Source organism: Lithobates pipiens, unplaced genomic scaffold (genome assembly GCF_037356315.1).
Source record: "Lithobates pipiens isolate NorthernLeopardFrog02 unplaced genomic scaffold, aLitPip1_a1.2 Scaffold_35, whole genome shotgun sequence".
Lineage (NCBI taxonomy): Eukaryota > Metazoa > Chordata > Amphibia > Anura > Ranidae > Lithobates > Lithobates pipiens.
Genome location: NW_027507811.1, coordinates 16812220 through 16826518, shown reverse-complemented (window position 1 = coordinate 16826518; position 14299 = coordinate 16812220). Strand labels below are relative to the sequence as shown.

At 42.5% G+C, this 14299-nt stretch overlaps 2 protein-coding genes across 2 annotated transcripts in view; one reads left to right on the top strand and one right to left on the bottom strand.

Annotated features, from left to right (window-relative positions):
* Positions 1-14299, bottom strand: part of LOC143955530 (uncharacterized) — a 234985-nt gene that overhangs the window by 78272 nt on the left and 142414 nt on the right. The gene's annotated exons all lie outside the window — the stretch shown is intronic.
* On the top strand, positions 875-10159 carry LOC143955857 (uncharacterized). The gene is made up of 6 exons (XM_077465976.1): positions 875-937; positions 1727-1903; positions 1983-2100; positions 2215-2312; positions 2423-2561; positions 6069-10159. Exons 3-6 carry the CDS (start codon positions 2067-2069, stop codon positions 6701-6703), a joined length of 906 nt encoding a protein of 301 aa, XP_077322102.1. The 5' UTR covers positions 875-937; positions 1727-1903; positions 1983-2066; the 3' UTR covers positions 6704-10159.

The window sequence follows — 14299 nt, the reverse complement described above, 5'->3', positions numbered from 1 at the left end:
ACTACACCTAGGACCTTGGCATGTGGAGATGGTCTGATAGTTGTGCCATCAATTTTGACAGAACGATCAGGGGAAGAGGCACGTGGGGGGAGGAGGAAAAATGATAAGTTCGGATTAAAGTAGGTGTAATCTGCATACATGCAGCGTAATGGAAAGGAGGTGTCCTGTCAGAAAGCTGCTACCCATCAGAAAATGTAACGGAAGTGACGTTCCGTCGTGGCCATCTTGGTACACCCCGCACTCGTCTGATTTTAGCCTACAGTCAGAAGGCGACAAGCATCTTTTTACACCCACCAAAGTGTTGCCTTTCACACAAATTTATTTTAACAAGTAAACTGAGCTTATATAGTGAAATCCAGTATTTTTTTTTCAAATAGGTGACACTGTTTTGATGTTAAATTTCAAGAGCAGCGGCAAGCCTGCCGATCTCACAGGTTTGCTGGTCTGACAGAACACCGCTGCTTTTAAGGTTCAACATCAAAACAGCTTGACGGATTCCAAAATCCTGTATTTCACGACATAAGCAGAGTTTACTGGTAAAAAGAAGTGTGAAATGCAAGGCTCTGGATGGTGTAAAAAGATGTCGGCTTCGTGACTTCAGACTGTAGGCTTAGTGTGGCAGAGTGCGGGGTGTACCAAGATGGCCGCGAAGGAAACGTCACTTCGTTTGCACTTTCTGACGGGTGGTAGCGGCTTTCTGATAGAACAGAGGCACCACGGAACGTAACAAGGGCTGCAGATTTAACAATCTCCACTAGGTGAAGCCTGACTTATTCTATGGAGGGAACAACACAGACAGGAAGGGATCTAATGAAAAGACAGGATGTAGGCGGGGTAAGGACAGGAAGTGATGTAAGGTTTTAGACAGGAAGTTCTGGATGAGAGGGGAGTTTCAGGAAGTAGAGAGGAGACATTGTTGAAACTGGCAGTAGAGGAGGTAATAAGATCTTATTTTATATTTACCCCCAGTAACCCCCCGTCATGTCCATCCTCTTCCTCCATAGTCACTGTGATGTCATTTATTTCAGATGATGATAATATATATGTATATATGAGGATTGTAATATTTACATAGATACATCCTAAATATAGAACCATTTATCCAACTGTCCATCCAGAGCCTCTGGTTTATAGACCGGATACATCCTAAATATAGAACCATTTATCCAACTGTCCATCCAGAGCCTCTGGTTTATAGACCGGATACATCCTAAATATAGAACCATTTATCCAACTGTCCATCCAGAGCCTCTGGTTTATAGACCGGATACATCCTAAATATAGAACCATTTATCCAACTGTCCACCCGGAGCCTCTGGTTTATAGACGGGATACATCCTAAATATAGAACCCTTTATCCAACTGTCCATCCGGAGCCTCTGGTTTATAGACCGGATACATCCTAAATATAGAACCATTTATCCATCTTTCATAGTCTCTTGGGCTCTTATCACTGGGAGATAAGGAAAACGGGGGGGGGGGGGGGGGGGGTCGGATATTTATGAATACACATGTGTTCTTTTTTTTTATTTGTTTTTTTTTATTTAGTTTTCAGATCTTCGATTGATGTGCTCTTTTGTCACAGAATCGAATCACAATTGTGCTGCACTGTTTTTGATTATGATACTTTTTTTTTTTTTTTTTTAATTACTATATAAAGAATATTAATTTAGTTAATATCCCCCCTCCCCCCCCCCCCCCCCCCCCCGGGTCTTCTCTGGAGCAGAATATACAGAACATTAGCACACGTTACAATAAAGTTTGCAGAAGCACCCGAAACTCTACAGTTTTAATTGAATGGAAGTGATGCTTCTACAGTCCCTCCACCTCACTGCCTGACCACAGAGGTAACCAGAAGATTCTAGAAGTCACCAAGAAGATCCTTGATCAGCTGACAGGAGAGGTGAGGAGAATTCTGGGAGATTATCCAGTAACAGACAAGGGATGTGTCTGGATGGTGACTGTATCATTGTGTGTGTCAGGTTCCTATAAGGTTGTCAAGATATCGTTTTTATTTTCCGGGGAGGAGTGGGAGTATTTAGAAGGATCTAGTCTACAAGGACGTCATGATGGAGAATCGGTCATCCCTCACATCACCGGGTAAGAGGAGACTTTATTGTAAAGGAGAGAGCAGTACGGAGGCTCCACCCATCCCCCATCATCTGATAAACACATAGAAACAATGTATTCAGTCAGTGTGTGTGTTTCCTACAGATGGATCCAGTAATGGAAACCCACCAAAGAGAGCTACCCGTCCTCTGTATTCCCGGGATTCCACACAGGAAGGTCACACCATCCCTCAACGTCACCAGGTAGGTGGGACTGAGCCATTCAAAATAAAAAATGTATTCCAGGCTATGAGGTGACATTGCTCTATGTGACTTATTTTTTTACGAATGTGCGTGTCATCTTTGGGGTTTAGAGTGAAGAGATCATTGAGATTAAAGATGATGACGAAGAAGAAGAAGAGAGGTTGGTGAGTGGAGCTCAGCAGTCTATGGAGGAGGGGCAGATGACTACGGAGAGTAAACAGGAGGAACCTCCCCTTTATATTGATATAAGTAAGTCATAAACCTTTAAATGCAAAAATCATATACATTTTTATTTTACTTCCAGGAGTATAAAGTATGTTTTGCTACATCAGTTAAGAAATAATATATGTCTATTAAACTCGCCTAAAAAAAAAAAAAATTTAAAAAAATGTAAAAAAAATTAAAGCAGCAGATGATCCAGAGGAAGAGAGAATACTCATATAAAGATCGGCCCAATTTTCTTCAGGTTAATACAATTCCTTCCTGATCCAACAAAGCAAACAGGAGCAACATTCTACAATGTTTTTACCTACTAATATTAGTAGTCAGTTATCGGTTTTGTAATAAGAAACCCTTCCAGTTATTATTTAACTAATATACAGAGTCATTGAGAATCAAAGTATTCCTCATCCCTACAGCTGTAAATATAAAAATAAAATAAAAAATATTGAGTGTGAAATCCTCCTATACAGGAAACACTGAGAAACCTTAACTGCTAACGTCAAAAACATCATCGATGTACCTACCCCACCGCCCAATGTATTGTATTCTATATGAAAAGATCATTTCTAGTCATCAGAAGACGGAAATCATATTTACCACATTACCCAATGTTACCAATAAATGAGGAGGAGATACTGTACACCATATGAAAGGTCCATCTCCATTCCTCAATATAACGTCATGTTCCCAACAAATGAGGAGGAGATACTGTACACCATATGAAAGGTCCATCTCCATTCCTCAATATAACGTCATGTTCCCAACAAATGAGGAGGAGATACTGTACATCATATGAAAGGTCCATCTCCATTCCTCAATATAATGTCATGTTCCCAACAAATGAGGAGGAGATACTGTACACCATATGAAAGGTCCATCTCCATTCCTCAATATAACGTCATGTTCCCAACAAATGAGGAGGAGATACTGTACACCATATGAAAGGTCCATCTCCATTCCTCAATATAACGTCATGTTCCCAACAAATGAGGAGGAGATACTGTACACCATATGAAAGGTCCATCTCCATTCCTCAATATACTGTCATGTTCCCAACAAATGAGGAGGAGATACTGTACACCATATGAAAGGTCCATCTCTGTTCCTCAATATAACGTCATGTTCCCGACAAATGAGGAAGAGATCCTGTACACCATATGAAAGGTCCATCTCCATTCCTCAATATAACGTCATGTTCCCAACAAATGAGGAGGAGATACTGTACACCATATGAAAGGTCCATCTCCATTCCTCAATATAACGTCATGTTCCCAACAAATGAGGAGGAGATACTGTACATCATATGAAAGGTCCATCTCCATTCCTCAATATAACGTCATGTTCCCATCAAATGAGGAGGAGATACTGTACACCATATGAAAGGTCCATCTCCATTCCTCAATATAATGTCATGTTCCCAACAAATGAGGAGGAGATACTGTACACCATATGAAAGGTCCATCTCCATTCCTCAATATAACGTCATGTTCCCAACAAATGAGGAGGAGATACTGTACTCCATATGAAAGGTCCATCTCCATACCTCAATATAACGTCATGTTCCCAACAAATGAGGAGGAGATACTGTACTCCATATGAAAGGTCCATCTCCATACCTCAATATAACGTCATGTTCCCAACAAATGAGGAGGAGATACTGTACACCATATGAAAGGTCCATCTCCATTCCTCAATATAACGTCATGTTCCCAACAAATGAGGAGGAGATACTGTACATCATATGAAAGGTCCATCTCCATTCCTCAATATAACGTCATGATCCCAACAAATGAGGAGGAGATACTGTACACCATATGAAAGGTCCATCTCCATTCCTCAATATAACGTCGTGTTCCCAACAAATGAGGAGGAAATACTGTACTCCATATGAAAGGTCCATCTCCATACCTCAATATAACGTCATGTTCCCAACAAATGAGGAGGAGATACTGTACACCATATGAAAGGTCCATCTCCATTCCTCAATATAACGTCATGTTCCCAACAAATGAGGAGGAGATACTGTACATCATATGAAAGGTCCATCTCCATTCCTCAATATAACGTCATGATCCCAACAAATGAGGAGGAGATACTGTACACCATATGAAAGGTCCATCTCCATTCCTCAATATAACGTCGTGTTCCCAACAAATGAGGAGGAAATACTGTACTCCATATGAAAGGTCCATCTCCATACCTCAATATAACGTCATGTTCCCAACAAATGAGGAGGAGATACTGTACTCCATATGAAAGGTCCATCTCCATACCTCAATATAACGTCATGTTCCCAACAAATGAGGAGGAGATACTGTACACCGTATGAAAGGTCTATCTCCATTCCTCAATATAACGTCATGTTCCCAACAAATGAGGAGGAGATACTGTACACCATATGAAAGGTCCATCTCCATTCCTCAATATAACGTCATGTCCCCAACAAATGAGGAGGAAATACTGTACACCATATGAAAGGTCCATCTCCATTCCTCAATATAACGTCATGTTCCCAACAAATGAGGAGGAGATACTGTACACCATATGAGAGGTCCATCTCCATTCCTCAATATAACGTCATGTTCCCAACAAATGAGGAGGAGATACTGTACACCATATGAGAGGTCCATCTCCATTCCTCAATATAACGTCATGTTCCCAACAAATGAGGAGGAGATACTGTACATCATATGAAAGGTCCATCTTCAGTCCTCCAATATAACGTCATGTTCCCAACAAATGAGGAGGAGATACTGTACACCATATGAAAGGTCCATCTCCATTCCTCAATATAACGTCATGTCCCCAACAAATGAGGAGGAAATACTGTACACCATATGAAAGGTCCATCTCCATTCCTCAATATAACGTCATGTTCCCAACAAATGAGGAGGAGATACTGTACACCATATGAGAGGTCCATCTCCATTCCTCAATATAACGTCATGTTCCCAACAAATGAGGAGGAGATACTGTACACCATATGAAAGGTCCATCTCCATTCCTCAATATAACGTCATGTTCCCAACAAATGAGGAGGAGATACTGTACATCATATGAAAGGTCCATCTCCATTCCTCAATATAACGTCATGTTCCCAACAAATGAGGAGGAGATACTGTACTCCATATGAAAGGTCCATCTCCATTCCTCAATATAACGTCATGTTCCCAACAAATGAGGAGGAGATACTGTACACCATATGAAAGGTCCATCTCCATTCCTCAATATAATGTCATGTTCCCAACAAATGAGGAGGAGATACTGTACACCATATGAAAGGTCCATCTCCATTCCTCAATATAACGTCATGTTCCCAACAAATGAGGAGGAGATACTGTACACCATATGAAAGGTCCATCTCCATTCCTCAATATAACGTCATGTTCCCAACAAATGAGGAGGAGATACTGTACATCATATGAAAGGTCCATCTCCATTCCTCAATATAACGTTGTGTTTCCATCAAATACTGTAGGTTTATTGTATACTTATTTTATTCCTAATGCATACAATAAAAATTCCTTTCCACAGATGGACATTATATCCAAAATGTGATGAAGGGACATCAGATTATATCTCAAGATTATAAACCAAAAGGCAAAGTCCTCAAACAATATTCTCCAAAACTGAACCGCATTCCTGAAAACATGGTTTACAGACCTCGCCTTTTACAGACCTCAGCGGGTCCTCGTAATCCTGGGAAGTCTTCTGATAAATCCCATACTATGACTTCAGATATCCATCTAAGTTCTCGCAGTGCGGATCGATCTACATCTCTTCCCAAGAAATCTTCTTCAAGCCACCAAGATGCTTACAAGGGTGAAAGTTCCTTTTCCTACTCCTGTGTAGTGTGTGATCACTCTTTCACTAATAGAAGTGCCCTTCTTGCACACCAGAGAAGTCACTTCCAGGAAGGCTCCCATTCATGTTCTGAGTGCGGGAAAACTTTTACTACGAATGCAGACCTTCTCACGCACCATAGAGTTCACACCGGCGTGCGTCCTTTCAGATGTTCGGAGTGTGGAGTATGTTACACCAACAAAAGATACCTCAATAAGCATATGAAAGTTCACACTGGTGAGGGTGCTCACAGATGTCCAGAGTGTGGGAAATGTTTCTCTCAGAAAGGACTACTACTTTCACACCAGAAAGTTCACACAGGTTAGCGTCCTTATTCATGTTCAGAGTGCGGGAAACCTTTCATTCATAAAGTAAGCCTTACTTCTTCACCAGAGATGGCACATGGACAATTATCCTTTTTTTTTTTTTTTTTTCATGTTCAGAAAGTGCGGGAAATGTTTTTCTCAGAAAGGACTACTTCTTTCACACCAGAAAAATCACACAGGTTATCGTCCTTATTCATCTCCAGAGTGTGGGAAACCTTTCATTCATAAAGTAAGCCTTACTTCTTCACCAGAGATGGCACATGGACAATTATCCATTTTTTTTTTCATGTTCAGAAAGTGCGGGAAATGTTTTTCTCAGAAAGGACTACTTCTTTCACACCAAAAAAATCACACAGGTTATCGTCCTTATTCATCTCCAGAGTGTGGGAAATCTTTCACTCATAAAATAAGCCTTATTTACCAACAGAGATTGCACATGGACAGTTATCCTTATTCATGTTCATTGTGTGGGAGTTGTTTCTCGCGGGGGAAAAAAAAAATATATTTCACATCAAGAAACTCACACTGGCAAGCATCCATTGGTACGATCGATGTGCGGTAAAGGCTGCAATTGGGAAAGATAACCTTCTTACGCTCCAGAGAATTCACACTTGTGAGCGTGTTTTCCCACACTTTAGAGTGCGGGAAATTTTTCACTTTAAAACCTTTCAATGGGAAAGATAACCTTCTTATATGCCAGAGAATTTGACACTTGTGAGCGTGCTTTCCCATACTTGGAGTGCGGGAAATTTTTCACTTTAAAGCCCCATACACTTTATCAGATTATCTGCTGAGTTTTTCCTTCAGATTTACCAAAACCATGTAGTAGAAGGGCCTGCCTGATTGCAGACACATTGAAACTCCTAAGGTTTGTCCTCATATTATATGGTTTTGGTAAATCTGAAGGAAAAACTCAGCAGATAATCTGATAGTGTGTACGGGGCTTTAAACCTTTCAATGGGAAAGATAGCCTTCTTACATGCCAGAGAATTCACACTTGTGAGCGTGTTTTCCCACGCTTTAGCGTGCGGGAAATTTTTCACTTTAAAACCTTTCAATGGGAAAGATAACATTCTTACATGCTAGAGAATTCACACTTGTGAGCGTGTTTTCCCACGCTTTAGAGTGCGGGAAATGTTTCACTTTAAAACCTTTCAATGGGAAAGATAACCTTCTTACATGCCAGAGAATTCACACTTGTGAGCGTGTTTTCCCACGCTTTAGAGTGCGGGAAATTTTTCACTTTAAAACCTTTCAATGGGAAAGATAACCTTCATACATGCCAGAGAATTCACACTTGTGAGCGTGTTTTCCCATGCTTTAGAGTGCGGGAAATTTTTTCACTTTAAAACCTTTCAATGGGAAAGATAACCTTCTTACATGCCAGAGAATTCACACTTGTGAGCGTGTTTTCCCACGCTTTAGAGTGCGGGAAATTTTTCACTTTAAAACCTTTCAATGGGAAAGATAACCTTCTTACATGCCAGAGAATTCACACTTGTCGAGCGTGTTTTTCCCAGGCTTTAGAGTGCGGGAAATTTTTCACTTTAAAACCTTTCAATGGGAAAGATAACCTTCATACATGCCAGAGAATTCACACTTGTGAGCGTGTTTTCCCATGCTTTAGAGTGCGGGAAATTTTTTCACTTTAAAACCTTTCAATGGGAAAGATAACCTTCTTACATGCCAGAGAATTCACACTTGTGAGCGTGCTTTCCCACGCTTTAGAGTGCGGGAAATTTTTCACTTTAAAACCTGCAGAAACTTCTCACAGATTATAGGCCGTATTTTCATCTTCAGAGTGCGGGAAATGTTGCACCCATGAAGCAGATCTTCTTAAACGCCGGAGATATTTACTCAAATGAGCTCCTTCTTCTTTTTTTTTTTTTTTTTTATGTTGTAATTGTTGGAAAAGTTTCACCTCAACCTGAGGTCTGTTTGCAAACCTTCTTAGCCCCTTGTACACACGGTCGGAGATTTCCACAACCAAATCCGTCGGATTTTGCCCGTCGGATTGTGTCCGAAACTGTTGCATACACACGGTCCGACAAAGTTGGCGAAAAATCCGATCGTTCAGAACGTGATGACGTAATTTCGTTACAATGGGACTACGTTCAGGCTAGTAGCCAATAGCTTTGATGTAGGAATTTGATCTGAGCATGCGTGGCACTTGGTCCGATCAAAATTCTCTACACATGATCGGAGTATGTCCGATCGAACCAGTTGGTCGGGAAATATTTCCAACAAGTTGGAAAATTGGGTCCGACGGATATTCTAACGGAATCAGTCCGATGCAGACCACACACAGTCGGATTATCCGACAACGCGGTCCGATAGGACACATTCCGACGGATTCTCCGACCGTGTGTACAAGGGCTTAGACGATCTGAAAGCCTTCTCGTCGTTTTTTCATGTTCGGAGTGTTTAAAAAAAAAAAAAAAATATATTCAGGAAGTAAAAATTGTTACACATCAGAGAAGTAGCACACGTCGGCGTTCTTATTCATGTTCAGAGTGCGGGAAATGTTTCCTTACCATTTCCAATGTTTCATTTTTCCATTTCCGACATCAAGGACCAAGCCTCGTTTTTGAGTCTTGTTGTTTAGAAGTTAAAATCAGTTTGTTTTTTTTTTGCTAGAAAATTACTTTGAACCCCCAAATTTTATATATTTTTTTTCAGACACCCTAGAGAATAAAATGGCGGTCGTTGCAATGCTTTCCGTCTCACAGTATTTGCGCAGCGGTCTTACAAATGCAATTTTTTTGGGGGGGGGAAATTATTATTTTTTTTTAGTTAAAAAATATTATTTTTTTAGTTAAAAAATATTATTTTTTTTAGTTAAAAAATATTTTTCTTTTTTAGTTAAAAAATATTTTTCTTTTTTAGTTAAAAAATAGGACAGCAGTAAAGCTAGCCCAATTAAATTTGTTTATATTGTGAAAGATAATATCACACCGAGTAAATTGATACCCAACATGTCTCGCTTCAAAACTGCGCCCCGCTCGTGTGGAATGGCGACAAACTTTGACCCTTTAAAATCTCCATAGGCGACGTTTAAAAAAAAAATTCTACAGGTTGCACGTTTTGAGTTACAGAGGAGGTCTAGGGGCGAGAATTATTGCTCTCGCTCTACCCATCGCGGCGATACCTCACATGTGTGGTTTGAACACCCGTCTTCATATGCGGGCGCTACTCACGTATATGCGTTCGCTTCTGCGCGCGAGCTCGGCGGGACGGGACGTTTAAGAGATTAAAACGAAATTTAGAAAAAAAATTTTTCTTATTTATTTTACTTTTTTATCTTTTTATTTTTACACAGTTTTTAAGAAAAAAAAACTTTTATTCCTATTAAAAGGATCCCCTGTAATAGAAAAAAAAAAAGCACGACAGGGCCTCTTAAATATGAGACCTGGGGGTCATAAAGACCTCACATCTCACAATAAAAAAATAAATAAATTGTAATTTAAAGGAAAAAAAAAATTGTAATTTAAAGGAAAAAAAAAAATTGCCCTCTTAAGAGCTATGGGCGGAAGTGACGTTTTGACTTCACTTCCACCCTGCAGTGTTATGGAGAGGGGTGGGCGGGGCATCTTCCCCTTCACTCGTCTCCATACCCAGCAAGAGGTGAAGATCCGATTCCCGCCACCGATAAAAGTGATCTTGCGGGCGAATCCGCCACAGAGACCACTCCTTATCGGAAAGCGAAGTAGAGAATACCTGGGGTTATGACCGCTTGCTGCTGCCATAACAACGATAATCCTCTTCAGACTTAGGACGTATATCGGTCCGTAACTGGTTATAAAAACATTTTTTTTTTTTTTTATTATTTTATTTACCTTTTTATTTTTTTAGTTTTACATTGTCCTTTTTAAAAAAAATAAAAAAATTGTAGCTCACTTTGTTTCCTATTAAAAGGAATGTATGTAGACATCCTTTGTAATAGGAAAAAGGCATGACAGGACCTCTTAAATATGAGATCTGGGGGGGGGGGGGGGTCAAAAAGACCTCACATCTCATATTTATACTAAAATGCAATAAAAAATAAAAAAAAATTAAATGTATGTTAAAAAAAAAAAAGAAAAAAAAATTCCTTTAAGAGCATTGGGTGGAAGCGGCGTTTGACGTCGCTTCCACCCTCCAATGTAATGGAGCGGAGCGGGGGGGCCATCTTTCCCTCACTCGGCATCCAGGCAGTGAGGGGAAAGGACCCAATCGGCCCAAAACGGAGCACGACGGGAGGGGGCCCTCTCCCACCCACCCCCCCCCCCAATAAAAAAAAGGTCTTGTGGGGAATCCGCCATAGAGACCACTTTTACCTTAAAGAGAACCACACGCCATTCCGTGAAAATACTGGGGTTATGGCAGCTACTTGCTGCCATTACTCCCGGTATTTAACGTCGAAGTACGGACGTACGGGTAGGTTAATTTGTGTGAAGTGGTTAAGGTAGGTGAACATCCTTTCTCCTGTTCTTTTTTTCATGTTCAGAGTGTCAGAAAAGTTTTAAAGGAGTTGTAAAGGTTTGCTTTTTATTTTCTAAATAGGTTCCTTTAAGCTAGTGTATTGTTGGTTCACTTACTTTTTCCTTCGATTTCCCTTCTAAATGTTTTTTTTCTTTGTCTGAATTTCTCACTTCCTGTTCCTCCTCAGTAAGCTGTTCAGTAAACTGTTCTGGCTGACTAAACACCAGCTCGGATGACGGTGTGAAGTTTACTGAGGAGAAACAGGAAGTAAGAAATTCAGACAAAGGAAAAAAAAACATTTAGAAGGGAAATCGAAAGGAAAAGGTAAGTGAACCAACAATGCACTAGCTTAAAGGAACCTATTTAGAAAATAAAAAACAAACCTTTACAACCCCTTTCATGAGGAAGCAAAACTTGGTAAACATCAGAGAAGACATGGGTACGAACGTTCGTTTTTGTGATCAGAGTGCGGGAAACTTTGGACTTGGACTGATTGGACTTAGAAAACGCACGCCTGTCATTGCAGTCAACAAACATGGGGGTGACCCTGTGTTTTTCTCTAATCTCTATTTCCGGGGGGGGGGGGGGGGTGGCACAGATTTCGATCCGTAACGTTTACCTCGTTGAGGGACTTCTTCTCTGCTAATGCTTTGTGTAGTCCTTTCGTTGTGGTTTGCAAATGAATGTGCGGAACAAGCCGACGAGTCTCATGCAATTTTCTTTTCAATTGAACAATTCTGTTGCTGAAATAAAACATGAATATTGTTTTGGTATTTTACTGAATAAATGTGTGTGTGTATTTATTAAACAGGATGCACAAACAGGGCCACCATTGGGGGAGGGGGGGGGGGGCCCACACGTGTGTAGTAGGGGGTCCAGGGCGCCCCAAGGGGCCAGGGCATCCTGAGGGGCTCGGGCCCCCGGAGGTATTTTTATCTGCTGCCTAAAAGGTTGGATGATTGACTGACTGCCATGGTAGCTATTCATCTCTGCAAATTGCAGCAGGAGCACATCCCGAGGCATCCAATAGGGGACGCCTGTGATGCATGAGCTTGACGTTGACGTTTTATAATGTATTCCAAGGGCGAGAACAGGAGGACATGGGATGGAGGAGGAGGAGGAGGATGTGGAATGGAGGAGATATTACTGGGGGAAGAGGACATGGGAGTGGAGCAGAAGGAGGACATGGGATGGAGGAGGAGTACTGGAGGATGAGGAGATGGGACTGGAGGAGGAGGAGAACATGGGATGGAGGAGGAGAAGGACATGGGATGGAGGAGGAGAAGGACATGGGATGGAGGAGGAGGAGAACATGGGATGGAGGAGGAGGAGAACATGGGATGGAGGAGAAGGAAGTCATGGGATGGAGGAGATAGGAGTAGAGGAAGAGGGCGTGGAACTGGAGGAGGCCATATGATGGAGGACATGGGATGGAGGAGATGGGACTGGAGGAGGAGGCATTGGGATGGGGGGAGGAGAACATGGGACTGGAGGAGGAGGAGGACATGGGACTAGAGGAGGAGGACATGGCATGGAGGAAATGGGACTGGAGGAGGAGGACATGTGATAGAGGAGGGAATGTGGTGGAGGAGGAAGAGGACATATAGGAGATGGGATAGGAGAAGGAAGAGGGCATGGGATGGGGAGATGAGACTAGAAGAGGAGGACATGAGATGGGGGAGATGGCACTGGAGGCAGAGGACATGGGATGGAGAAGGAAGAGGGCATGGGATGGGGAGATGAGACTAGATAAGACGAGGACATGAGATGGGACTGGAGGCAGAGGACATGGGATGGAGGAGGAGTACTGGAGGATGAGGAGATGGGACTGGAGGAGGAGGAGAACATGGGATGGAGGAGGAGAAGGACATGGGATGGAGGAGGAGGAGAACATGGGATGGAGGAGTAGAAGAACATGGGATGGAGGAGAAGGAAGTCATGGGATGGAGGAGATGGGAGTAGAGGAAGAGGGCGTGGGACTGGAGGAGGCCATATGATGGAGGAGATGGGACTGGAGGAGGAGGCATTGGGATGGGGGGAGGAGAACATGGGACTGGAGGAGGAGGAGGACATGGGACTAGAGGAGGAGGACATGGCATGGAGGAAATGGGACTGGAGGAGGAGGACATGTGATAGAGGAGGGAATGTGGTGGAGGAGGAAGAGGACATATAGGAGATGGGATAGGAGAAGGAAGAGGGCATGGGATGGGGAGATGAGACTAGAAGAGGAGGACATGAGATGGGACTGGAGGCAGAGGACATGGGATGGAGAAGGAAGAGGGCATGGGATGGGGAGATGAGACTAGAAGAGGAGGACATGAGATGGGACTGGAGGCAGAGGACATGGGATGGAGAAGGAAGAGGACATAGTATGGGACTCGGTGGAATAGCCAGTGGGCGGGCCCTTGGGAATGTTGGTGGTCAGGTCCAGGGGGACCAGGCCTATAGCTGTGTAAACGGCTCCAAAATTTTTAATGACTGCCCTGTGCACAAACGTTCGATGTACAAAATGTAGATACCTACAGCAGCCAATCAGAGCTTGTCTATCTGTCACGTACCTGGTTATAGAGCCTGACTTGAAGAGGAAGGCCTCCCTTACAGCTCCGACTCGGGAACCACTGGGAGTGAGACAGTGGCTGCGGGAGCACTGTGAGGTATGAGTGCCTGAGTAAATCCAGTAGTTCTGTGAAGGTAGGTAGACAATGCTCCACCAGGACAAACCAGAAGACAGAGGTGGCTGAGAGCAGACAGATGCAGCAGGGCCAGAGCCGGCTGGCCCATACCTCCTCTAGTGTATGAAGTTCCCTCATTACTTGTGATTTCTTTACTAGCCTAGGAGGTATTGTTCTTAAAGAGGCCAATTTCCATTTCATGATCCCTAATGCCGCGTACACACGAGCGAATTGTCCGGCGTACTTAGTCCGCCGAAACGCATTCGATCGTGTGTGGGCTTCAGCGGACTTTTCCAGTGTAAAGTCCGGCGGACTTAGAAAGTAGTTTTGCACTCCAATCTTTCCGCCGGACTTGGGTTTCAGCAGACAATACGTTCGTCAGTATGCTAGTCCGGCGGACTAAGAATGACGCATGCTCAGAAGCAAGTACGAAAAAGGAAGCTATTGGCTACTGGCTATTGAA

What these genes read in the sequence shown, in the direction of transcription:
- LOC143955857 (XM_077465976.1), top strand. Translation starts at nt 2,067, where the DNA reads ATGATGGAGAATCGGTCATCCCTCACATCACCGG. An exon ending in GTCATCCCTCACATCACCGG is followed by an intron (nt 2,101 to 2,214) that starts GTAAGAGGAGAC and finishes TGTTTCCTACAG; the next exon opens with ATGGATCCAGTAATGGAAAC. An exon ending in CCATCCCTCAACGTCACCAG is followed by an intron (nt 2,313 to 2,422) that starts GTAGGTGGGACT and finishes TTTGGGGTTTAG; the next exon opens with AGTGAAGAGATCATTGAGAT.